This window comes from Manis pentadactyla, chromosome 1, assembly GCF_030020395.1.
Source record: "Manis pentadactyla isolate mManPen7 chromosome 1, mManPen7.hap1, whole genome shotgun sequence".
NCBI classification, from domain to species: Eukaryota; Metazoa; Chordata; class Mammalia; order Pholidota; family Manidae; genus Manis; species Manis pentadactyla.
The window spans coordinates 5537359-5563063 of record NC_080019.1 but is presented as its reverse complement, the minus strand read 5'-3'; the positions used below and the strand labels follow the sequence as shown (position 1 = coordinate 5563063).

Here is a 25705-nt window from a genome sequence, read left to right as displayed (position 1 = left end):
GGCTTCCCAGTGGAAAGCAGGCAACACCTCGCGGCGGCCAACACTCAGGAGGAGCCCTGGCTGTGCAGGTCAGCCTGCCTGTCCCCCCGCGATGGTGCCCACCCACGCCTGGCAGGTCAAGTCAGAGAGGTACTAACATGGCGAGGTTTCTGGACCACAGACACAGGAGCCAGTCAGGACTGGATGCAAGGCCGGCCCCATAGCTTACTTGCTACTCAACTTGGAGAGTCACTCCGTGTCTAGGGCCGCCTTTAGGCAACAGCTCTGAAGAGGGAACGTGTCGCCCAAGTCCCACTGGCCACCCTGACCCCACACTGACCTGGCGCTCCTTACCCTCTTCCTTTCTCCCCTTCATGCTTGGACCATACATACAGACTGTTGGGCCTCGGCCTCTATAAATCCTACATATTTGCTCACTGTGTGTCAATGTCACAAAGCATTTTCCATAGTTGGATTTGAACATGAGCACGTCGGTGGGGGAGTGAGTCTTCCCAGCTATTGTGGGGCGTCTGCCACCCACCCGCCAGCAGCTCAGTCTTGGCAAGACAACTCTTGTCGTGTGGGTGGTAGAGTTTGCACAATTGTTTTAATATTTTGGTGCATTCGTCCCTAATTTTATACAAATAGTCAGACAGTCATTGGAATTGCACCCATAATCATGAGTAGCTGCATAAATGACAGACATCTGTGAAAGGCTGAAAATAGATGGGTGAAGATTTGCCAAATGAGCAAGATACGATTGAGAATTCATCACACGGTTTAATGCTGCAGAAACAGAACTGCCCCTGCTCCCCACAGCAAGGAAACCAATTGTTTGACTTGTTCAGCATTCACCTTTGAGGGCCCCTTTTCAGGAAGGCTTTGTATTGCCGGGAGGAACAATCTCATGCCTCTGCATTTTGCAGGTAGGGAGACTGACGCTCAGAGGGGTGAACGATGTGCTCGGGTTCACACGTCAACAAGGAGCTTGCTTTCCAGCGCAGCTCCTGAGCCACTCACTCACCCCGCTGGCCCAGGGAGGAAGGAGAAGGCTGCCCATGTCTGCGCCCGAAATTCCAGGGGCTTCGCACAGCCCCCACCCCTCTGGCTCCAGCAGCTCCCCGGGGGGCTAGTCCTCCGGATGGAGGGACTTTGGAGGCAGGTGGCAGCCTCCACAGAAGAGAGGGCAGGGTGTTTGAACCTGAACTGTGGGCCAAGGTGGCCGGAGCCCCAGGCAGGGCCACCCGGGCACCTCTTTGGGCAGCAAAGTCTGGGCAGTACTGGGGTGGAGGACACCCTCAGACCCTGGCTCTGCAGCCTGCAGTGTGACCTTAGCAAGCCACCTCACCACTCGCTCTATCCGGCGGTAAAATGAGGGTAATCGTAACCAACCTATCGATGCTATCGTGAGTATCAAATAAATCACATATGTCAAGTGCTTTCCAACCTATAAGTGCTAGGCGACTGTAAATAAAGGGTTTCTAACTCCTCTATTTTTAGCTGCCGCCTCCACCACATCCCGTCAGACTGGGGTGTTTCAGGCTCTGAGCACCTCCCCTGGGGCACACTGTGACCTCCTGCTCTGGACAAGTTGGTGCAGGGAGGCTGATGGGCTCCGAAAGAGCATTCGGAGGCCCTGCCCTGTCCTTCCCGCGCGCGCGCACACACACACACACACACACACACGGTCACATGTGCTTGCTCTCTCACACACACGCACGCATATCCCTGCTCTGTCATGCACACCTACGGGACACACGTGTGCACTCACACATACACACAAACTCACACAACCTCGCACCCTTCTCCCATCCATCCTTCGCTGCTGGGAAGGAGACCAGAGTTTAATCCGTGTGGCAGAGCCACCAGGGACCTCACGTGTTGCACTTCGCATTTGCATGGACTTCCGTGTTTCCTGCCCCACCCAGCCTGAAACTGTTAAAACACAGCAGCAGGGTGGCGGCCTGAGCACCAGACACAGCTCCAGTTGTCACATGGCCTCCTGGGTGACTCTAGTCTCCAGTCAGCACCTCTGGGGTGGAGAGACCTGTAGAGAATCTATGTGTTTATAAAAACCATGGAAAATCATCTGTACACACACTGCTAAGGAGTCGAAGGACCAAGAAGTGTAAGTAGTGGGTGATTTAATGTCAGGAATTTTACTCTGTCAGGTTATTTAAATGTTCATTTATGTTGTTGAAGTGGACATAAACGTTTGCCTAGGAAGTTTAAGATTGGTGGCAATATGGCTGACAGGATAGGTCAGTCATACAGGAGAGACACAGCTGTCCAAGTCAGGAAAGTTCTCAAAACTGACCCTTCACCGAGCCGGAGCTGGAAGAGGTCAGGGGAGGCCTGAGGCTCAGGCAGCCTGGGCCGACTGCTCAGCAGCCATTCAAGATTTGGGCCTGGCCCCCGCCCCAGGCCTTACACCCCGTCTGCTTTTGGGCAAGTCATTCACATTCTCACTTTATCTTTCTGCTTATACCAATAACATAGGCTTCCTATTAGAGAATTCAAGGAATACATAGACTTATAAGAAAGAGGAAGTCACATGAAATCCTATCACCTGAGATAAACAATATTGACATTTTAGGAAATATCTTTTTGGGGCACAGCTTTGCATTCACACCCACACACGTATTTTTTCAACTTCTTTCCTTTTTCCGCTGTCCACCTCCCTTTCTGTCTCTACATCTCCTCCACTAAAAACCAGAGTAAACAATCTGGTGTTCATACTCCAAACCTCTCTCTATGTAATATAAAAATAGATGCCCATACTTTTGGGGGTTTCTTTTCTCATTCTTTGCTATTTCCAAATATAAGATAACCTCATGGCTGTCTTTGCTTCTTGCTTCTCTCCCGTAATGGCATGTTGTAGAAATTCCTCTCAGCCTCATTGGTAAAGAGCTAGCACATTCTTAACAGTTGCATTATATTTTAGAGACTTTTAGAGTGCAGATTTTCGACAATTCCCCAATTAGTGAGCAGTAACGAAGTTTTGTTTTGTTCCATTTTTTTTGCTGCTCTGACTATTTCAGCAATAAACATTTTTATAGCTCATAGGCTCCTACTTAATGATCCCCAGAATTGGGACTGTGAATCAAAAGGCATGTTAAATCTTAAAACAGAACTTGAAGACTGCTCTCTGAAACATCAGTAATAGTTCTTATTTTATTTACTTAGTAAACATTTATCAAGCACTTACTCCATGCCAGGCACTGTTTCAGCAATGTGGATTCAACATAAATAAAATAAAAACCCCAGCCCTCACAGAGCCTTCCTCCAGGGAAGGGAGGGAGGAGGGACGGACAAGAGCACCTGTAATAAATACTTTTGCACCAGAAATGTACATAAACGCAATTTTCCCTTGCTTTCCCATCAATTGAAATCATCATTCCTTTTATTTTTTCCCAATCTTATTGATGTAATGTGATATCTAATTGTTATCTTAATTTGCATTTTCCAATGGATAAGTAATTTTAACATTGTTTCACATGCTCATTTAGCTATTTGGATTTGTGTTGGATGAACTGCCTATTTGTAATTTTTACTCATTTTTCTATTGCTTTGATTATATGCTAGACCCATTTGTCTTGTCAATTTTCATGAGCTCTGTATATATAGTAAATAAATTTCTCTACCATATGCTTCCCAAACTTTTCCCCAAACTATTGCTTATCTACTGACTTTATGATGGTTTCTTGACCATGTAGCACCTTGAACATTTATGAATTTGTGTTTTTGTTATAAATATATATGTGTCTTTTTGTGCTCTCTTAGCTTCTGCTATTCTATCTCCTTTGTTATCTCCAAACTCTGTATACTACATATAGTCTCCTAAATTTTCTTTCAATTTAATTTAAAAAAATATTTTGTATTTTTCTTCAGTATGCTTGGAATTTATTTTTTAATACAGTGTGAAGTAGGGGTCCGATCGTAATATCCTCTAGGTAGATAGCCATTCTCCCAAAAGCAGTTATTAAAATAAGCCATCATTAAAATGTTCTGCTGAATTAAAATGTCACCTTTTTTGTACATTCAGCCCTTATAGGTACTGGAATCTGTTTGCATGCTTATTATTCTGGGCCAGTGGTCCTATGTCTATTCATATTCCAACTTCATGCTGTTTTGATTAGTCTTTTTTTCCATAATTTTAAAGCTAAGTTAAAACTTCATTCAGTCATAGAAATCTTTAGATGATTTTACCCAATTAAAATTATAATTATTATTGAAAGTACATCTAATTTATATTAAAAACAAGAAATATCTCATAATCAAGAAAGAGAAGAGATTTAAAAATTGCAAGGTAATACTTCATAGAACTTCATGGCGACAAATTGGGAAATACTAAAGAAATCAAAGATCGCCTATAAGTCATAGAAAGTCATCAAAATGGCACAAAAAGGAGGAAAAATGGAACAGATCCTGTAGAAAAAACTGGAAATTTAAAGATCTATTTAAAAGGGACTTTGCGGCTGAGTTCTATCAAGCCTTTAAAGAACAGTAGTTCCCAATGTTATTAAGCGACTCAAGCCCGCAGGCAAACAGGCAGAACTGTCGCAGCATCTCGTGCATCCAGCATCTTCTTAATGTCAACTCTTCGCAGACAAACCCCACCTGGGAATATCAATTCCCATTTGAAATACAATACTAACAAATAAATAGGTTCCATCCACGTATCAAGAAGACTAATGGACTAATGGAATAGCTTTTATTCCAGAATACAAGATTTTTCGATAGCAGAAAATTTTCCAACCTAATTCACTATATCAACAAATTAAAGAAGAAAAATTAGATACTAAATAGGCACCTGGTAATATTCAGCAGCCATTCCTACTAAAAACTCATAAACCTGTATCCAAAATTCTGCTACCCAAAAATTTCTGAAAACTGAAATGTCGGCCTGTAGCTTGGGACTCGGGCACCATAGTTCATATGGTGTTAAGGCTGGTTTGAACTGACGTAAAGAAACTGCTTACATACAGAATCTATTGTTCCTTACAAATGTAAAATACTGCATGTTCTGTATGCCAGGTGTCCTCAAAAAAAACCTGTGGATTATTTGTTACTGTGTCTCTCTGTCCTATATTCAAAATTATTATAGTCTTTTCTTTTTTCAGGGTGAGGTTGAGGAGAAATAATACGAGGCATAGCTTCCAACTCTCTGGAAGCAAAGCATTACTGTGTTTCGCTGAATGTATGTTGCTTGGAAGTCTAGCATTTATTGTGTGTATCACTAAGAGAGAAAAAAAGATGCAGCTAATTATGGTAGGAATCAGCATCAATTTTAAAACACATCCCCGTTTCAGAGACATTGAGATGTGAAAAAAGGTGCACCTTAGAATGGATGAACACAGTGTGGACACCCGAGGAAAGCCCTCCCCAACCACTGAGTCCGTCAGACAGGAGTGGGGCTCTCGGCTCTTTCCCTCTGCAGGGCAGGGACGGGCCCAGGCAGCCAGGGCTCCAGAGCTGCTCTGCGCTGGCTGACTGTGAACCAGCTATTCAACGCCTCACACCTCTGTCCTGGGACAGTAAAAATACCCACTTACACTTATTTAAGTGAGTTGAAAGGATGACATGAAAAGGGGGTTGTGGGATTGCTGGTCAAGAGCAGCTCTCAGAATGAGGGTGGCCGTGGTGTGGTGGTGATGTTGGCTGGGGTCCCGCATCTCATCTGTCTGCTGTGATTCTTTACCCAAGACAAAACTTGACCGTATTTCTCGCACTTCTGAAGATGATTCCCCCATATTACTGAGAAGCTGCAGTCAACCTGAGGTGCCTGAGCTGTCAGTGTGCCCCAGATCTGTAGCCTCTCACCTCAAAACGAGCTGGAAAGAATCTCAGACGTGTTCTAACACGGGGCAAGAGAGGAAGCACGATTTTCCCAAGTGATGTGGCCTGTGGCAACGTGCAGCTAGAAACCTGGACCACCAGGCACGTTGGTCAGGCTCTAGGTGCCAAGGCCCCTGTCCCCAGAGAACTGGGGTCCACCCCAGCAGTTTCTGGCAGTTTCCTCAGGCCAGATGATCGCTGTGGCCTAAATCCTGTCATGTCTCCTCTCTGGGAGAGAAGATGGGTGCAGGCTCCCCCTCGACTCCATGTTCTGACTTTGGCCTTCACTGTACCCCTACTTCCACCCCACCTAATTGGCCACCAGAAGGGGTTTGGGGGAGCTCTTTGTACAGAGGTGCTGAAGCCTCCTCACGTCGGCCATCTGCTCTGTGCTCTCTGACAGGATGGGAGTGGTGGGCAGCAAAAAGCAGGTGAAGGAGAAAGGTACCAGCTCCTGGAGCCCGGCGCAGGGTGGCTCCCGGGGCAAAGACCCCCCACCGCTGCCGCCCCTGGTGAGTGCTTGCTGTTCCCAGACGTGAGGGAGGGCAGGAGGGGAGCCCAGAGCCCCTGCAGGTCCCCAAGACTGCTGCTCATCTCCAGCCAGCACCAGCGCCAGCTCATAAATTCAGGGCCCCCAAAATACTCACATTGGGGTGGCAGAAGAGTACAGTGTTTAGCAGCCAGAATGCCAGAGTTTAAATCTATTACCTGTGTGCTTTGAAGCAGGTACTTGTCTCTCCATGCCTCTATCTCTGCACCTGTAAAATGGGTACAGGAAAAGTGCCTTTCTGATGGGGATGTAACAGCACATGATGCATATACAAGTATGACATGCAAAAACATACTGCCTTTAGCATGACTAAGTGTGGTCAACCCCAGTAATTCTTAGCTAGTTTTCATTTCACAAGGGCACCATTGAAGAGAAAAATAAATTAAAAAGGTCAGCTTGAAGACAGGGTTTCAGGGGAAGGGTCTGGGGCATTTGGCAACATCCGCTGCCCCCACCCCTACCCAGAAGCTTCTGAAGATCATTGCCACCTTCATGGCATTGCTGCCAAATTTCCAAAGAGCCTCTGCCCTGGGATGAGGACTCCTAAGCATGGAGGGTGCCCACTCTCACCTCCCCGCAGACCCTCACACCCTCAGGGAGGCTGTCATGCAGTTCTCAGTTGTTTACAAAGCAGGTAGCACACTTTGAGGGCTAGGCTGCTATTCCCAAAGATGCATTTTTCGATGACATTTCATGTCCCATGCTGACCGGCCACCTACCGGCTTTTGATTCGAGGCAGGAGGAGCCATGCCTGGGCCGCCCTCTCCTGCTCACTTGACCTACCCAGGTACATCCGAATGGGTATTTTATTCCAACAGTGACCTGATGCGGGTGGAACTGCTAATCCATTTCTTAGATACACCAGGCATCTTATTTATCTGAATCCCCATGTAATGGAGTGCCTGGCACCTAACAGTGAAATGTTTGTTGAATGAATGAATGATCAAACAAGTGAACTCAGACCTAGACTGAGGGCTGAGTAATTTCTCCTAAGTTACATGCTTATCAGTAGTAGAGCCTGGGGTGTTTTAAACTTTTACAAATGTCACATAATATAAAATAATTATGGAAGAGAACTATAAGAAAAAAATATAAATCATGGGGGAAATTACATATAAAAATTATAATTTAATTATGGGAAAAATAATTATGGAAAAAATTACACCTTATATAGACAAGCTATATATTATATAAATTACATGAAAACAACTATCCCACTACCCAAGGACACTCAGAGTCAGCACTTCAGAGCTTTTACCTCAAAGCCTCTTTCTGTGTGTTATTTATATTATTCATTTATATTTTCAATGGAACCATACTACACAGAGCATTTTGCAAAACACTACTTCAAAATGGTGTTCGGTGAACATGGAATACAAAAAAGGAATATTTATTACACATCTGTCAAGTTGAAAAGATAATAAAATGAATGCTTAGCAAAGCCCCTCACTCCCACCCCGTCTTCAGAATCAGAAAGGGGCCAGTGTCTTTGAAGCTCTCTGTTGTCCCCCAGCCGCCCCTTCCCCCGGCCCCTCTAGGCTGAATATGTTTATCATTCTTCATCTTTGATTTCCGAGACCTGAGTTTCAGATCTCCTGGCTGTGAGCTTCAACCACGCGGCTGCCTGTGGCCACAGCTCGTTGACCCTCGCACCAGCGCAGGATTTCATTGCAAAGCTGTGCCCCCGTCTGTCTTATTCTTCTGTCTTTGGCATAAGGGTGAGGTCCGTGCTTTCCTATTGCTATGCATTATTTTTTTTGCCAGGAATATTCTTATCCGAGTTTCCTGGTACACATATGCAAACGTTTCTGCACAGGGTATATATTTAAGAACATATTTGTTGACTTTTAGGAAATACACGTTTTAAATGCTTTTCCTTTGAAAAGCAAACACCCTTCTGCAACTTCAGCATTTAATGGCAGAGCCGGGATTTCAGCCCAGGTGATGGGCGCTCCCCCTACCCCGCAGCTCCCTCTCACAAAGCCGCCCCCCCACACCACCACATCCCCTCCTCTAACCGTGCGCGGTCAGGGCGAGGACGGCGGGTGCTCCGGGGCCTCGGGGATAGCCCTGGGGCCCGGGAGCTGACAGCCCCCCGCGGCCGCTGCGCTGACCCTCCGTGCCTGTGCTCCCCTCTCCAGGTCCTGTTTAACCACTTGGCCCCGGCGCCTCCCGACACGCGCCCGGAACACGGTAAGAACCGCTGCTGGGGCGGCTGAGGCCGCGCAGGCCGCCGCTCCAGGCCCCGCTCTGCAGTCCGGGCCGCCTCCCTGGACGGCGCGGCGCGGTCCCGGGGCGGGGGGAGAGCGCCCGCCGTGCTCTGTTCGGGCTCCTCCCGCGCCCGGGGCCTCTCCAGGAACCCAACACCAGGTCCTTTAGGGTACCTGAGCCTGGGTGGGATTCTTTAAAGGACTTTACAAACTATAAATGCGCACAAAAAGGAAAGAGTCAGAGTAAATAGGCGTCATCACGTCCATCATCACGTCCAGGCTCCAAATCACAGCCTCCCTGGCGCCACAGGCGGGAGCACCGTCTGGTGTCCTGCCTTCCCAGCCTCCGGTCGCAAGCCCCGCCGACCTTGGCCCACCCAGGCCACCCTCGCGAGCCCCTGTCTCCACTTCCACTCCGATGGGCAGGGCTGCCAAGGTCGTAACAAACGCCCTCAGCCTTCCTGGGCCAGGGGCTTGGACCCCCAGGGGCTCGCAGGGTGGTGGCTGCTTCAGAACTGAGCCCTCTGCTGAAGAAGCCCCGTGATCTCTAGGTGACCTTTTCCAGGTGGGTCTGGGTCCCCAGAGCTGTGCAGAAAAGCCTGCATCCCTAGCAGTGGTCATTTGAAAGACGACACACGGAGCTGGGAAGCCTTCTCCCCACCCCCGCTGCAGGGACCACGAGCAGGTCAGGGGCGTGCTGCCAGCCGGAAGCACCAAGATAGGGCCATTGACATGGTGGCAGGTCGCGTTGCCACCGTATTCCAAGACCAGGGGGAAGGGGAAGACAGGGGACACTCATATGCTCCAAGGGGATAAGGGATCGACCGACACTGGCCCCGAACTTGGGTCTGCAGCCATGAGACCCACGCAGCTGATCTCCCTAGATCCACAGGCTGTGAGCTCCTCTACGCCAGAGCCCCGGGGCCTCTGTGTGGCGTCCAGAATGGCTCTGAGGGGCGACCCGCCCTTGCTCCCCGCAGCAGGGTCAGGGGGTCACTCTGCCCGGCGGGACTTTCCTGTCTGCGTCAGGGAGCAGAAAGGCTCACCGCACTTCCTCTCTGCCCCTGCCTTTTCCTGACCCTCTTAGGAGCCAGGAGATGGCTCCTAGCACAGACTCATACCGGCCTCTGCCACCACTGTGGTGATCCAGGCGTGGCCATGTCCCTTGTTCACTCTAGGGGAGCACTTCGTGGTGGCCCTGTACGACTACAACGCGGTGAACGACCGGGACCTGCAGCTGCTGAAGGGGGAGAAGCTGCAGATCCTGAAGGGGTAAGTCTCCGGAATTCCTCCAGGCCCTGTGCTCCCGTCCCGGCAGGACCGCCCCCCAACCCCGCCCTGCCTCACCTGCCTCCAGAACCCATCTCCATGGCCCTGCCCCCCAGCCCAGTCACCCCACAGCTGCTTATACCCCACGCACTGCCTTCCTTCCACCTGGTGATGAGGTTCCTTCTCAGTTTCCAAGGTCAAAATCCTACTCTGCCTTCAAAACCCTTCTAACGCTGACTCCTCCATGCAGCCCTCCTGATGCCCAGAGCACTTGCCTGGCTACTCATCACAGCTGGTCCCCTTGCCAGACAAGATCCCACCGGGAGTTCAGCTTGTGAAGGCAGCTTTATTTGCTTGCCATGTTCCTTCTTAGAATCTCCTGCAACCTGCTCTCTCTCAAACATCTGGCTTGGCCTGTGGAGCCCTGAGGACCTTCTTCTTCTTCTTTTTTAATATTTTTTTAAATGCAAGTATAGTTGATATACAATATTACACTGGTTTCAAGTCAACAACATAGTGATTCCACAGTTACATACTTTAGTAAATCCTCACCCCCACTAGTGTAGTTACTATCTGTCAGCGTAGGAAGATGTTACAGAACCACTGACTATCTTCTCTATGCTGTACTTTCATCCCCAAGACTAATTTATATTATGATTGAGATTTTGTGCCTCTTTCTCCCCTTCACCTATTTCACTCACTCACCCCAACCCCTCCCCCATGGTAACCACCAGTCACTTCTCAGCATCTATGAGTCCACTGCTATTTTGTTCATTTTGCTTTGTTTTGTTTTTAGATTTCACATATAAGTAAAATCATACGGTACTTGTCTTTCTCCACCTGGATTGTTTCAGTTACCATAATACCTTCTAGATCCATCCATGTTGTTGGATAATAATAATATGGCTGAATAATATTATTCCATTGTGTATCTGTACCACCTCTTCTCTATCCATTCATCTATTGGTGGGCACTTGGTTGCTTCCATATCTTGGCTATTGTAAATAATGTGGCAATAAAAATAAGGAGGTATATATTTTTCAAATCAGAGATTTTGTTTTCTTTGGGTAAATTTCTGGAAGTAGAATAACTGGGTTGTATGGTGTTTATTTTTAGTTTTTTGAGGAACCTCCATCCTGCTTTCCATAGTGGCTGCACCATTTCCACCAGCAGGGTGGAAGGGCTCCCTTTTCTCCAATGCTTGTTGTTTCTTATCTTTTGGGTAGTGGCCGTTCTGACTGGTGTGAGGTGATAGCTCACTGTGGTTTTGATTTGCATGTCCCTGATGATGAGCGATGTGGAGCATCTTTCCACATGCCTGTTGGCCATCTGTATGTCTTTGGAAAAATGTTCAAACCCTCTGCCTATTTCTTAATTGGGTTATTTATATATTTATTTATTTGGTGTTGAGGTGTATGAGTTCTTTATATATTTTGGATGTTAACCCCTTATCAGATGAATCGTTTAGGGCTATATTCTCCCACACTGTAGGATGCCTTTTTGTTTTGTGGATGGTGTCCTTTTCTGTGCAGAAGGCTTCTAGTTTGCTGTCGTCCCACTTGTCATTTTGCTTTTATTTCCCTTGCTAAGGCTGCTTCTGTTCTTGAGGTTCTTCAATGTTTTCTTTATTTTCAGTTTTTTGAGGAATCTCATCATGGACTTGAGCCCAGAGCATGGAAGCCCTGACCTTCCTCCCCTACTTGGGGCACCTGGTCCCCTAGAAGCCCTCCTCCTGCTTTTGTCTTCCCCGATCAGTCCCAACTCACTCACTAAATTCTAACATGTCCTGTTAATCAGGAGGAAAGCTACTTGCCAGAGCACAGTAGCCCCACTGGGATGGTCAAGCTGTGAGGAGAAACGCTTCTCCTGGAGGCTGGGCAGCCCCCTTCCTTCCCTGGCCCTGACCCAGGAGCGCCGCGGGCCCGTCAGGTGACCAGCAGTTCGAAATGACCCAGAGAGCCCCTGCCTCACTGAGCAACCTGAGCGCTTCTCTGTCATCTGCCAGACCGTCTCCGCCCATGACTCCTCGGCCTCCCAGGAACGGGACCCCACCGCCGAGGGCTGTGCGCTGCCGCGGACAGAGGCCTCCGTGAGCCGCCCGCACTTCTGTTTCTCTTCTCCCTTAGAGCTGGCGACTGGTGGCTGGCCAAGTCTCTCATCACGGGAAGGGAAGGCTACGTGCCCAGCAACTTTGTGGCCCGAGTAGAGACCTTGGAAGTGCAAAAGTAGGTGGGCACACAGAAGGCCTCTCAGAACGTGGGCTGCTGTGCAGGGTGGAGCCGGAAAGCGGCTGAATGAGCTTGTGTGAGCTTGGAGGGGGCAGGAGAGGGCAGGAGATCGAGACTGCTGGGCAGGTTTAGCCGCCGTCCCAGACGAGGCTTACATCACCCTGGGTGCCGAGGGCTCAGTGCTCTGTGCCCACCTCACTCTTCCCGTCCGTAAAGTGAGACCCACCCCCTCCCTGGCTTATCTGCCTAGAAGCATCCCCACCGTGCCCTGGCCTTACCAGCTAGTAGCGAGGTGCTGTGATCAGCCACCACTCCTCAGTGCCCCCTGCGGGCAGGACTCAGGCGCTCAGACCTGGGGTCGGGGAGCTGGTGGCCCGTGGCTCTGATCGGAACTGGCTTACGGGAGGGCAGCGGCCTAGCGTCCTCAGAGCCCACTGGCACGCAGTACCGGAAAGGCCTGCCTGCGCCAGCCGGGGCCGCTGTCATTCACTCACACAGGATGACTGAGCAGACAGTCCTGCCCTCCTGCTTGGCCTGCTGGGCTCCAACTATGTCCAGGGACTGCTGGAGCCGGGTGGCGGGCTCAGCGGGCGTCCCCCATCCGAGGCCCATCGCCCTTGGAGGGATTGTTGTCCAACAACCTGCCCACCGCCCACCCCACCCCAGCCCTGTGGCCGCCCTGTGCCTGGAGCAGCATGTGGGACCTGGGGCACCTCCCACGGACCAGACATGCTCTAGGGGACACGGTGGAATCTGTGCGCCCGAAGTCATGGCAGTTTGACCCAGAGGCGCAGACCCGAGGATGGTGTATTTTGAGGGAAGGTGGTTGGGTGCAAAATTTCCTAGAGTGAAATTAACAAAGGGCACCTAAATTACGTTGTTTCATTTCAAGACAGCACTTTGTCTGTCTGCTGTTGGGAAGTAGAAGAAAACGGGCCACAGGGCCCAAGGGGCAATTCATGTATCAAGACGTGTGGGCATGAGCGCAGGGTTGACTTGGGAACGGGACCACGTGTTTTGTTTCTTGGGGGGAAGGGAGGTCTGGATAAGGACATTCTGAGGAGCATGGCCACGCTCCGAAGTTTGCCTGCTTTTGCCCTTTTCTAGGTGGTTCTTTAGATCGATTAACCGGAAAGACGCCGAGAGGCAGCTGCTGGCCCCGGTCAACAACGTGGGCTCCTTCCTCATCAGAGAGAGCGAAACCACCAAAGGTGCGCGTGGGCCGCCCTGCGCCAGCAGCCCGGGAGCGCCGTCCAGGCCCCGCTTCCGCTCCCCGAGTGGGTGGGGGGCATGCCAGCCAGCAGACGCCGCCGCTTGCAGCCACCTGGCCCCCAGCCCCTGCTGGTTAGCTGGGTGTGTGAGCAGGTCTGCCACTGCCAGGCAGGAAACACTGGCAGGCTAGGAGAGGCAGTTGCACCCCAGACTGGCCTTATATCCGCACACTGCATATTCGTGGCCATTTTTTAACTGGAGAGAAGGTGGTGACAGCGACATCAGGAGGAAGGTGCAAGAGGGCACCTGGACTATAAGTTTGGTTCCCTGGGGTTGGGGCCGAGGGACTGGACACCCAGCCTGGCTGGTCCCTAAGCCCCATGCTTGACTTGAGAGCTACAGAGAGTAGAAGCACCAGAGCAGCAAAATCAGACAAAGGGAGCTGCTTGTAACACACTGTGAGGCTCAAGGGAGATCCCGCGGCCTCACCGCCCTTCAAAGGGTCAGCGCCAGGTCAGGGAGGGGGAAGCGTGCCTTGGTAAGTCGGGGGTACACCTGCAGAATTTCCCGAGATGCACCAATGGATGCCTTACATTGTATGTACATGCGTGTTAGGATATTGCCACTATTCCCTTTTAATGGCAGAGCGCCTACATCCAAGAGACAGTATGGGACTCACTGGCGTGTTTTGTGGTGGTGGTTGTAGAGTATCTCAAACACACAGAGAAGTAGAAAGAATGGTATAACAGAATGCTGTGTACCCAACACCCAGCTCCAGCAGGGATCGACTCACCCAATCTCATTTCATGGGTATCCCCACCCACCCGTTATTTTGAAGCGAATCCCAGACATCGTGTCACTTCACCTTGGAAATGGTGTTTTAACTGCTGCCTGTTGATAAGCTGCCTCTGGAGGGAAGGAGCCCCCAGCGCTCAGTGTGGAGGAGGGAAGGTGCTCTTAGGTGGGGTTATCTCCCCCGTCCTTGCCCCCACCCCGCAAGCTAGTCCAAGCCAGGAACTGGCCAGACGGAGCCGGGGCTGTGGGCTGTCCAAGCATCATGAGCCCTCGCACGAGTATACACACATATACACGTGTGCACACACGCTCCTCAGAATGCCAAGGTCAGTCCCCACCATCTACATCGGGGAGCCACAGACAGCAGACGGAAGACAGGAAAGGATCGGTGTTCTCAGAAGCTGGGGAGATGAGCTCTAGCCCCCTGGGCCTCCAGGCCATCCCTTAGCCTCTTAAGCCTCAGTTTATTGGTGTCTATGTGAAGATTGACTAGTTTCCGAGTCCAAAGGCAGGTGGTCCTTCCCGTGCTAAGAAATCTCAATCCCTGGGAGCCCTCACCCCGAAGCTGATAGGATTTGGAGTTCCCCCTTTAAGAAGAATGCCAAATTGTAAAAGCGTATCAGGGACAGGCCCTGGACAAACGCGGATAAGGGAGTGACCCTAAATCCTGAGCTTCTGCAGCGGTGCTGTGTGCAGGGGCGCAGGGTCTCCTGGCTCAGCTTGAAGCACCAGACACAGGGAGCCACTGAGGAAACGGGGAGAATAGCCCCTTCCTCATTACGGGGGTATGCCGATGGACGAGCCAGTCCCCGGTTCCTTAGATACGGGGGCACAGGTGCACCTCCCAGGAGGCAGTTTGCAGCACGTGGCTGGGGCTGGGGTCGTCGCAGGCATGGTTTGGGCTGGGGCTGCTGCCAAGCATGCAAGCCAGGCACAGAGAGGGACACAGTGGCTCAGGGCGATGGGTCGGGGAGAAAAGGCTTGAGCTGAGGTGACAGTCTGACAGGAAAGGTGCCTGAAGACAAACAGCACAGTGCAAAACCCAAGTCCGCACCCAGAAGAGGAGGTGTCGGAGCCTGACACCTGGTGGGGGAGGGTGGTACTGCTCGCGGTGGGCGCTCCCTCGGGAGCCGCCGGGCCGTGCCGCTGACTAGCCCAGTGGCCTGCCACAAGCGATGTCCCCTCTGGGCCTCAACTTCCTCATCTTCGAAATATGAGTGGGGGGCATGGTACCCAAAGAGCTAGGCAGAAGCGTTTTAGTAAAACACCACCTTTATGGAAAGGATTTTCTCAACTAGAAACTCTTGCCTCCCAAATTGCTGTTAACCCTTGGCATCTGCTACCCCTTGTCTGCAGGCAATCATCAACACAGATGACAAAATGCATAGATGTGTGTCTGCCTTTGAACAGTACCGCTGGGAAACAGCTAATTTGTTCTCCTCCACAGACAAGAGTGTTTGAGGCTGTGATTTGCTATTGCATGTGGGCATAGAGCCAGCCTTTTCAGCCAGAATGAATCAATGAATCAATGAATCAATCAACCAGTTCATCTCCTAGTCCCTCCAACAGCTCTGTATTTCTCAGTATTCCATGACAATGGGTCTCTGAGTGACCAGGTGCCCAAGTGGGAAAAACAGGATGATTGCTAAGAGAACATCCTGCCTGCTCCAGAGTTCTGTGATTCCCTGGCAGAATTTTGGGAGATTTAGGTGGAACATCAAGGAGGGGGTCAGATGGAGCTGATAGGGGAGGCTTCCAGGAGGGATGAGGTTGAGATAAAGTAGCCAAGATGGAGAGCAGAATTTGGGGAACTTTTTTTCCAAGGCAATGAAATGAAAGCCAAACCCCAATTCTGATTTTCCTTCCAAATGCCTGCCTTCTCATGCATGTGTCTTCATTAACCTTCTAGGTGCCTTTTCCCTGTCTGTGAAGGATGTGACCACCCAGGGAGAGGTGGTCAAACACTATAAGATCCGCTCCCTGGATGAAGGAGGCTATTACATCTCCCCCCGCACCACCTTCCCCACTCTCCAGGCTTTGGTGCAGCACTATTCTAGTAAGAGGGGGCATCTGCTGGGGGGTGGGACCGGGAGGGGAGGTATGTACCAGAGGAGCCCTCATATCTGTCACTAAGAGATCTCAAGATTGAGTGAATCATTGGCACCTCTTGGGGTGGTGGGGGATTATTCTAAGACTGGACCTGAAGAGTTGACAGCTGTCAGTGCAAGGATTCCGTGTCCCTAATCCCCTCTTCTGGCTCAGCATGCAACGAGTTGGAAAGTAACAGGTATTTTCAATCTTAGAGTAGGTTGATGACAGCATGCCTTGCTTTATGCAAAACACATGCAAAGAGTTGTGTATTTGTAGCATGTGTGTACATGTGCACACATGCACACATGCACTTGGCGGGAGGGGAGCTGGCAAGAATGAGTTGGGGGTACAGCTGGGAATGATATGACTTCCAAGGGGCAAAGGCAAGTATGGCTGTTAGTATAACCTCCATCTCCATGTCTTCTTCCCTAATGCAGAAAAAGGGGATGGTTTATGCCAGAGGCTGACCCAGCCTTGTGTGTGCCTGGCTCCCCAGAACCCCTGGGCCCAGGACGAATGGGAAATCCCCCGGCAGTCTCTCAAGCTGGTCAGGAAACTCGGGTCTGGGCAGTTTGGTGAGGTCTGGATGGGTGAGTATGTGGCACACCAGGAACCCCCCTCCCTGCCCCACGTCCTGGAGCACAGCAGCCTCAGGATCTGCGCCGTGCACCATGTTTCCCTGTAAAGGCACGGGAGGGCAGAGGGACAGAGGCCATGATATCCGCTCACAGACGAGCTAGTGGAGGCATCAGACCCCGAAGGGACTTGCCCTCGGTTGCCGTGACGTCACGGCGGCAGGTCCCCCGACCCCTCAGCTGGTCCCTCCTCCACGCCGTGCGGCCCTGAGCTGGTGGAGCCATTCACTGTGAGTCACCAGGAAGGCCTGCTGACTCAGCTTAGCTTTGGCCCGCAGACAGTAAACAGTGTGGGGGAAACGGGGCGAGTGGTGAACCAGGGGCTTCAACCGTCTGAGGAGAGACCAAGGACCCCACTTGCAGCTGTGTGACGCTAGCCAAGTCACTCAGCTTCCAGGTCGCTCTGTCCTCCCCTTTCGGTTGCAGTTGGTGACCTGTCCCCCGCTTACCATGGGCACATTCAGGGTATATAAAAGATGGTGTTTTGTTTTATCCCTGGAGTGGTCCATGTCTCCGGGGCATGATTCCAAGGTAGGTTCCTCCTGCCTCCCCGCATCCCCCGGCTCCCAAGGCTTATGCCTGAGGTGCCTTGGGCAGGAGCTCCACCCGGGTCCCTGCTAGGCTCCCCCGAGAAGGGCAAGTCCAGGTTATCATTCACCTTTTACCGTATGCGTGGGTGGGGGGCCTGATGGGGGGAGCAGAGCGTGCGCAGCGACAGGTGGAAAGGGCCACCCCAGGGCCTAGAAAGGAGGGAAGGGGGCTCCCAAGCCACCTCTGCCTCCTCAACAATGCTCCCAGGGGCTGGGACGCTTACTTCCATCAGCTTCTACCGGATGGTAGAAGACTCCCTGTGAGGGACGGGAGGCAGGCTGTGTGAAGGACAAAGGATGCAACGCAGACCCTGGGCAGGGGGCAGGAGGCGAAAGGGCCCCCCTCCCAGGCAGAGGCTCCCGCGCAGCTGGGGAGGCGGAGGCAGGCTGGCATCCTGCATGACAAGCTGTCCGTCACGGGTGGGCACCGCGCATTCCAGCCCAGGCCACCTCCTGCGGGGCGGCCCCTCTGCCTATGGAAGGAGGACAGCCCCCTGAAGCTTACGTAGGTTTGGATTAGGGATAATCCCCTGCCACCTCTGTGTCTTCTGAACGGTGTCTTCACTCTCCCTCCCACCCCCGCTCCTGGGCTCAGGTTATTACAAAAACAGCGTGAAGGTGGCCATCAAGACCTTGAAGGAGGGAACCATGTCCCCAGAGGACTTCCTGGGTGAGGCCAACCTCATGAAAACTCTCCAGCATGAGAAGCTGGTCCGTCTCTACGCCGTGGTCACCAAGGAGCCCATCTACATCGTGACCGAGTACATGGCCAGAGGTGGTGTCCTGCGCGGGGCTGCATCCCTCAGACAGAGGCGGGGAGCGGCGGGGGCAGGCGTCCAGGCTGGGGAACCACGGAGGCTGAGGCTGATGCTGTAGTGTGACTGCCTGGCCAGGGACCTCCGCAGGGGATCGTCCAGCCGTGGGCTGGAGCAGCCAGCCGCCGTCCCTGGGATCCAGGGTGGTCCACGTGCACGGGGAACGGGAGGGAAAGACAGTGAGAAACAAGATGGGTAAATGGTTCTTACAGAGCTGCGGCCTCAGTGCAGGAGCGCTTCAGCCAGCATTTCTGGAGTGCATGTTCTGTGCCCAGCACTGACTGAAGTCCACCGGGGAAGACAGGGCTGCAAAGTGGGAAGAGCAGCAGACTGGGCCTCCAGAGATGGCTCCTCTTCCCAGTTCTACCACTTGGTAGCCAGGGGGCCGTTTACAACTATGTGAGAATTTTACAACATGGTTGAAAAGACAGGTTCATAGTCTGACTAAACTCTCTTGGGTCAGTGGGCCTGGGACCGGGCCTCAGCTTCGACCTGCCCCCCACTCCTCCTGGGACGCTGACCACACACTGCTTCCTGGAGGCTCCTGAAGGGCCCTGCTAGTATGGCTCCTTAAAAATCCCCGTGAAGGGAGCCCCCCACTCAGCGGAGGCACGGTCTCCCCTGCTCCTAGCCACGCCTCCCAGAAGCATCCCTCCCAGCTCTTTGATGCCAGGAGTGGCATTTGTCCCCTGCAAGGGACGGGGTCTCTCCATTCTCGTGCTTTCTTATACCCCTGGTCTCAGAGGCAGAATCTCCGCCCACACGTGCAGGGGGCAAGGAGGCACTTTGGACTGTCACACCAGAAGGAGCAGCTTCTGCTCCCAGCTCCCCGGCTCTGAGCCTGAACCTGCCCGAACTTCCTCTGAGCAGCTGGGAGCATAGTGGCCGCCTCCTCCAAGGCGCTGTGTGGACTCGGATTGGCATTTCTGGGAAGCGAAGGTTCCCTGCAGCCGGGCCAGGTTTCCTCTCTGTGTACAGAGATCTGACCGAGTGTCACCTACTGCCTGCCCCCAGGTGGGGAACGGCCACACTTGGGAGATGCTGGCACCTCCCAGGCTGGGTCATTTTGAAGAAGTGCAGGTGCAACTTCTCTTTCCTTAGGATGCTTACTGGATTTCTTGAAGACGGATGAAGGTACCAGGCTGTCCTTCCCGAGACTGATCGACATGGCGGCTCAGGTTTGTGAGCGACCTACTAAGTGCAGTGGGCCTGAGAGTAACAACACTCTCCTTCGGGCCAGGCCCCCAGACTCCCTCCTCCATGTCCTGTGGCTTAACAAAACCAGTTTGGAGGCTGAATCCATTAGATTTAGGCTGGGCTGTGATAGACAGAAAACCCCAAGTAAAAATGGTTTAAATGTGTAGATATCCAGAGGTGGGCAGTCTGGGGTGCCCAGTGGGGCTGCCGCTCAAAGTCACAGGGACTCAGGCTCCTTCCGCCTGATGGGGTATCTTAGCATGTCATCTATTGCCCAGGATGGCTGCTCATGCTTTACCATCTTGTCCTCTTCTTAGCCAGCAGCAAGAAGTGAGGGGGGAGGGGGCAGTGAAAGCCCATCTTCCTCCCTTTAGAGGCACTTCCTCTTACACCCCCCTGGACACCATGGCCCCTGGCCACACCCAGCTGCAAGGGCGCTTGGGAAATGCAGTCTTTATTCTGGGCAGCCACGATGGAAAAAGTTGGGCTCTATTATGGAGGAAGAGGGAGAAGATGGATGGTGTGAGAAACCCAGAGAGTTTGCACACATTCCATTCAACATGGGAGGCAAGTGTTTTGGCCTCATTTCTTCCTCAGATTGTGCCCATTTGTGTAGCAGGTGGCTCACAGCTCAGTCTTCATGAGGCGAAGAATGGAATGGAGAGTGGGCATCTTGCCCCCCTGGGGACTTTAGCTGAGTGCTCCGACTGGCAGGGAAGCACATCTGGTGGCCCTGAGTGTGTCTGTTAACACTGGAATGCGCCGCAGAAAAACTCTGGTCTGCGGTCAGCCTGTGAGACACATACATGCACACACACACATCCGGGTGCAGAGAGGAAACCTCAGCCCCCACCCCAGTTTGTCTGGCTTTATCTGCTATTAGTATCTGCAGGAACTGAGGTCACGCCTTTTTTCCACTGAGGTAAGCCGTGGTTTGGGCAGCCTGGTGAGGATCTCTGAAAACTGATGCTGGTAACCCGTTTCAAACCACATACCAGCGAGAGGCCTTTTTTTCTTTCTATTTTTGTTCTCTCACTCTCCTCTCTCTTTGATTCAATCCCCTGGAAAATCTTGGGTCACCTAGTGCCAAGGAATGTGAAAAAGCCACCTGAGTTTATATCTAGGTATGATTAAGAGTTAGGAAACCAGAAATTCAGAACCTCCCTAGTGAACAGCTTCTAAACCACATTCTGATCATGTTAATGCCTCAACCACACGCACACGCGCGTGCACACACACACACACTCAACGCCTTTCCACACACTTCTTTTCCTGCTCTGCACGATGAGGTGCAATGCTCCCTGTAAACCACGACCCCACAAGCCCTACTTTGCAGCCACACAGCAGCTCCCGGGAGACCCATCACCCCTGTGAGCATTTGCCTGGCTGTTCCCTGTGACCAACATGCCTTTAACTCCTCCCACTGGGCAGAACCCCAATCGGTGGTCATGATGCCAGTCAAGTGTCATTTCTACTAAGTTTTCCCTGGACAAGAATCACTAGACAGTACTTAGCACATGTGTTCGCCTTCTTACTGTGCGTGGTAGAGTCTTCTGGAAAGCAGATAATTTCTTAATCAACTTTTTGAGGGGGTGGGTATTTCTTAATACTTATTTGTTAATGGAATGAGTATTGCTAAATGCGGTCCAGATATAAGATACTTGGTATTCAGCTTTATAGCTCCCATAGTACCATACCAATAAATGTCTATTGATGGAATGATTGAGTGAAGGCAAGAATGAATGAATGAATAGGAATCACGGGCAAACCAATGGCAGTGGAAACATAAGGAGGGGTGGGATCAGTCCTAGGGGTGGCCTCTTGCCCTAGCGGGTCTCAGGAGGTGAACCCGCCTTCTATTCTCTGCCTCCGTTTCTTCATCCACCTCTTGGGGATGCAGGGCATTAAGTCTGAGTTAGCTTTCTCTGCTGAAAGCACACGAGCTATTAGCCCAGTGCTAATGATCAGGGACAGAAACGGAGTCTCCTTTCTTTTCACTGCCTCTGTGCCAGTGGGATCCCGGGAACACTCCCCGAGTCACTCGCCTCACCTAATGCTCACCTCAGCTCTGTGCCCTGGAGACGCGCTCCTTCTGTTCCAGCTCAGGACAGTGACCCCCAGGCAGCTCAAGCCATGTGCAGGGGCCAACGATTCCACTCCAAGGCTCCCTGCTCCGGGGTCAGGGCTCCCAACTTGCCAAGGACATGAGACCCTTTCCTCCCCTCCTGCCTCCCCGTCTCGTCCCTGCCCCATCCTGCTCTCTGCCTCCCCTGCACACACCTGGAAGGGGAGAGAGGCGGGCGAGCGGTGCAGGTGGCCCCCAGCTCTGATGACACTGTTTCTGCCCTTTGGGCAGAGCACTGGGGTTCCTGGCCTGGCCAGCTAAGGAACAGGGGGAGTCATCTTTCTACTCCACCTGAGGATCAGCACCACCACCCACTACACACCCATCAACGAAAACACAAACACCCCCGGCGTCCTGTCCCCTTTCTGGCTGTGCCAGGCGGCAGGCTGGCTCTCAGGCCCGGCTGGCAGTGAGCATGGGCGTGGTCCTCCTTCCCTGCACAGGCTGTGCAGGGGACGCGGGCTGGGCGCAGTCCTTGCATGGAGGCCCTCACGCTGCCCTTCACGGGGTGGCCTTCCCCTCAGATTGCAGAAGGGATGGCATACATTGAGCGAATGAATTCAATCCACCGCGACCTGAGAGCGGCCAACATCCTGGTGTCTGAGACCTTGTGCTGCAAAATCGCTGACTTCGGCTTGGCCCGGATCATTGACAGTGAATATACTGCCCAGGAAGGTGAGCAGAGCCCCCAAACGCAAGGGAAGCCTCGGGCCTTCCCTTCCCCAAGGCCCCCAAACCCCCTGGACTTCTCTTTGTCACTACATAGCAAAAGTCCAGTGTGCAGACTGGGGAGCTATGTGGTGTCTGCAGTTCTGGCCTCACCCCAGCCAGAGCTTCCCTAAATGAGCTCTGCAGTCCACTAGTGCTTCCTGGGCAATGGCTTTGTGGTGAAGTAGGTCTGGAGATACTGCATGGTCATCTAGCCCCACCTTGGAGATTCCTGGGGCACACTGGCATATTAAAGGCACTGAGAAGTCCTGCAGCAAAGAAACAGTGTACATTTGCTTCCACCTGCTATCTCCTAAATTAAGTTGAACCCAAAATAGCTTCTCTACTTAGAACTAGGGCTTCACAGAACATACTTCGGAAAGCGTATTTCTAAAGTGTGAGCAGCCAAACCTTACACTTGAATTAGAATTTCCTTCCACAGAGCACTTTGCTTTACTTTGTTAGCAAAACCAAGGAAACCCTCTTCCCAGGAAGATCTGTAATGGTCAAATACATATATCAAGCCAGCCAGCAAGCAGTATCAGCTGGGATGTCAATCAGTTTGTATGGGACAAAGACTGATAGTGAGCGAAGTTCGGGCCGGAGGGGAGACAGAAAGACAAGGCAAGGTGGGAGGCGAGCCGGTGATGGGCTCCCTCCATCCGCTCTGGGTGCCCCCCCAGCTGCAGCCGTCTGCCGGGCGTCGTGGGGCAGCAGGATCTGAAACCCTTCCACGCTGTGACCCTAGGAGGTATACAAGTCCTGTGTCATTTCCAGTGTGTGAAAAGACTGCCTGAAAGGGACAGGTTACAGTGGCTGCCCAAGCCATGGGCTCCTGTTACCACACCGGCCCCTGTGAGGGGGAAGAGGACCCTCCCGTCCTGGGTGGAAATACATGCTGGCTGTGCAGTGGAAGCTCACTGGGCAGAGATGCCCCCAGGAGGGTGACGGGGGTGGCCTTGTGTCTGTACTGCCCTTGGGTGCTGTGCCCGCCCAGTGTCAGCACACGTGTGTTAGTAGGGCTCAGTGCCTCCCAGGCCAAGCCCTGCTAGGGGGAGGCAGGGGGAGGGGACGGGCCTGGCAGTCATGGCTCACAAGGCTGCTCTGGCTTGCCTCCCAGGGGCCAAGTTCCCCATCAAGTGGACCGCCCCAGAGGCCATCCACTTCGGGGTGTTCACCATCAAAGCAGACGTGTGGTCGTTTGGAATCCTCCTGATGGAAATCATCACGTATGGGCGTGTCCCCTACCCAGGTAGGCAGCTTCCCCCTGCAGTGAGTCCCTGCTGTCCCCAGGTGGCTGCGATGGCGGGCACCCCATCCGTGGGGCCTGGGGCTGCCCGCTTACTGTCAGAATGGGGCCCCCATCCAGGCGGGCCTGTAGGGGTGGGGGTTCTGCCCCCTTCCTCAACATTGCTTTTGGCAGCAGGGCTGTGCCCCCTTCACCCAGGAGGGGTCAGTGAGCCCCCAGACGTGGAACTGGGTAGAGGCCAGGCTCTGAGCTCAGCGCTCCTGATTGCTTTGCTCTCAGCTGAGGACAGGCTGGGCCTTGCCTGGCTTCACACCCTGTTGGTATGTCCAGGGTGGGCAAGCCCCATCCTGATCGCAAACCCCCAGGCCCAGCCGCCTGTCGGGAGGGGCGGCAGCCCGCGTTAAGCAGCCCTGTTCCCCCCTGGTGCCTTCATGGAGCACCTGCACCCAGGCGAGGGCTTGCTGTGTGCCTGGTAATCACAGACGAGCGAGTTAGGGTCTCGGCCCTGGAGGAACCGCCCTGCCCTGTGGAGGAGACCCCCAGCCTCCTTGCCAGCTGTTCTCCAAGCAGGGATTTAAAGGTGGCACCGGCCGGGCAGCCAGGCGACCTGTGAGGCAGGCGACCTGTGCCTCCCGGGCCCCGCCGCCGCTCAGCGGCGCTCTGCGTCCCCTCCGCCCCAGGGATGAGCAACCCCGAGGTCATCCGCAGCCTGGAGCGCGGCTACCGCATGCCACGCCCGGACGCGTGCCCGCCGGAGCTGTACCGCGACGTCATCGCCGAGTGCTGGCGGGGCCGCCCCGAGGAGCGGCCCACCTTCGAGTTCCTGCAGTCGGTGCTCGAGGACTTCCACACGGCCACCGAGCGGCAGTACGAGCTGCAGCCCTAGGCGCGGGGGTGGCTCACGCAGGTGGCTGACCCTTGGCGCTTCGAGACGTGGTCACCTCGAGGCTCGTCCGGCCGGGTAGCGCGGGGAAGGCGCCGAGGGACTGGCAGGCTCATTGCTCGGATGAAGACAATAGAGGCGCGGCCGCTTGGCCGCCAGATCCCAGCTGGGCCCCACCCTCCTCCGGCTGTGTGCCCTTGGGCAAGTCTCTTAGCCTCTCTGTGCCTCCACTTCCTCATTGGGACCACGGGAAAGAGCATAACAGTACCTACCTCGAACGACCCTCCTGAGGAACGGCTTACCCGGGCGAGATGTCGAGAACAGCGCTGGCGCAGGCGCCCCGAGTGTTCGTCATCTTACGAGGCTCCCCTGTGCTGGCGCCCCAAGGAGCCGGCGGCGGCAGGTGCCAGGGAGGCCTGCTCTGCTGCCGCCGGGATGCGCGCCCGTCCTCCGGAGGACGCCTGGGGGAGCCTCGGGGAGCCCTGACCCGACTGCGCTCCGGCACTTGGGGGCTTTTCCATAATAAAGTCACGAGATCAGACCTTTTTCCGTATCGTTACTGGTGACAAGCCTGGACACCGCGTGAGTGGCGCGGCTAGGGACTCGCGGACTACCCCGAGTTTCTGATGGACACCAAGCCCCCAGCCCAGGACCCCAGCGCACCCCCAACTTCCCAGCCTTCAGGGGAGGCTTGCGAGGGGACCAGCAGGGGGCGGCCTCACCTCAGAAATCCGTGGCCTCCGGGGCCCGGGCTTGGAGCCTCCGCTCAGCAGAGCGCCGGATGGCGTGGGAACTGCGCTGGTCGGGCGCCGGCACAGGGCGCCGGGAATGGCGTCCTGGGCCCCGAGTCCCAGGGACCAGGCGCGCTGACTGAGCGGATGGCAGCGATGCGTGACACCGAGGACCGACTGAAGCTCCGCACTGTCACACAGGCTCCCCATTTGTCGTGCTTTGTTTATAATCCTTTTTATTTTTTTGAGAGGTTAGGTTTACAAAAAATAAGCGGGAAGTAGAGAGAATCCCATTTACTCTCATGCCCACCATCTCCAATTTCCCCTATTAACATCTTGTTGGGCGTTTGTTAAAATTGATGAGCCGATATTGACACATTATTATTAGGCACAGCCCATAACTTACATTAGGATTAAGTCTGTGTTGTCCATTCTGTGGGTTTGGACAGATGTACAGTGACACACGTCACCATGTGAACAGCTTCGTACCCTTATACAGGACAGTTTCACTGCCCTAAAATTCCCCAGTGCTGCACCTATTCACCCTTCCCTCCTTCTAAACCACTGGCCACCACCCCACCATGTTTTGACTCCTCTGGT

At 53.1% G+C, this 25705-nt stretch overlaps 1 protein-coding gene across 4 annotated transcripts in view; it reads left to right on the top strand.

Moving 5' to 3' along the window:
- BLK (BLK proto-oncogene, Src family tyrosine kinase) overlaps positions 1–24915 on the top strand; it is a 61755-nt gene extending 36840 nt beyond the window's left edge. For 2 of the 4 annotated variants that reach the window (XM_036889104.2, XM_057504441.1), the window contains exons 2-13: positions 6221–6329; positions 8509–8560; positions 9756–9849; positions 11973–12071; positions 13182–13285; positions 15991–16137; positions 16610–16762; positions 17993–18172; positions 19314–19390; positions 22059–22209; positions 23363–23494; positions 24172–24915. In XM_036889104.2, coding sequence (XP_036744999.2) covers positions 6222–6329; positions 8509–8560; positions 9756–9849; positions 11973–12071; positions 13182–13285; positions 15991–16137; positions 16610–16762; positions 17993–18172; positions 19314–19390; positions 22059–22209; positions 23363–23494; positions 24172–24377 — 1503 coding nt within the window. In that variant the 5' untranslated portion in view covers position 6221 and the 3' untranslated portion in view covers positions 24378–24915. Of the gene's footprint in view, positions 1–1961; positions 2108–6220; positions 6330–8508; positions 8561–9755; positions 9850–11972; positions 12072–13181; positions 13286–15990; positions 16138–16609; positions 16763–17992; positions 18173–19313; positions 19391–22058; positions 22210–23362; positions 23495–24171 lie in introns of those variants that run through there. The other 2 variants (XM_036889105.2, XM_036889106.2) reach the window with 2 other exon arrangements.
- The last annotated feature ends 790 nt before the right edge of the window (positions 24916–25705 follow it).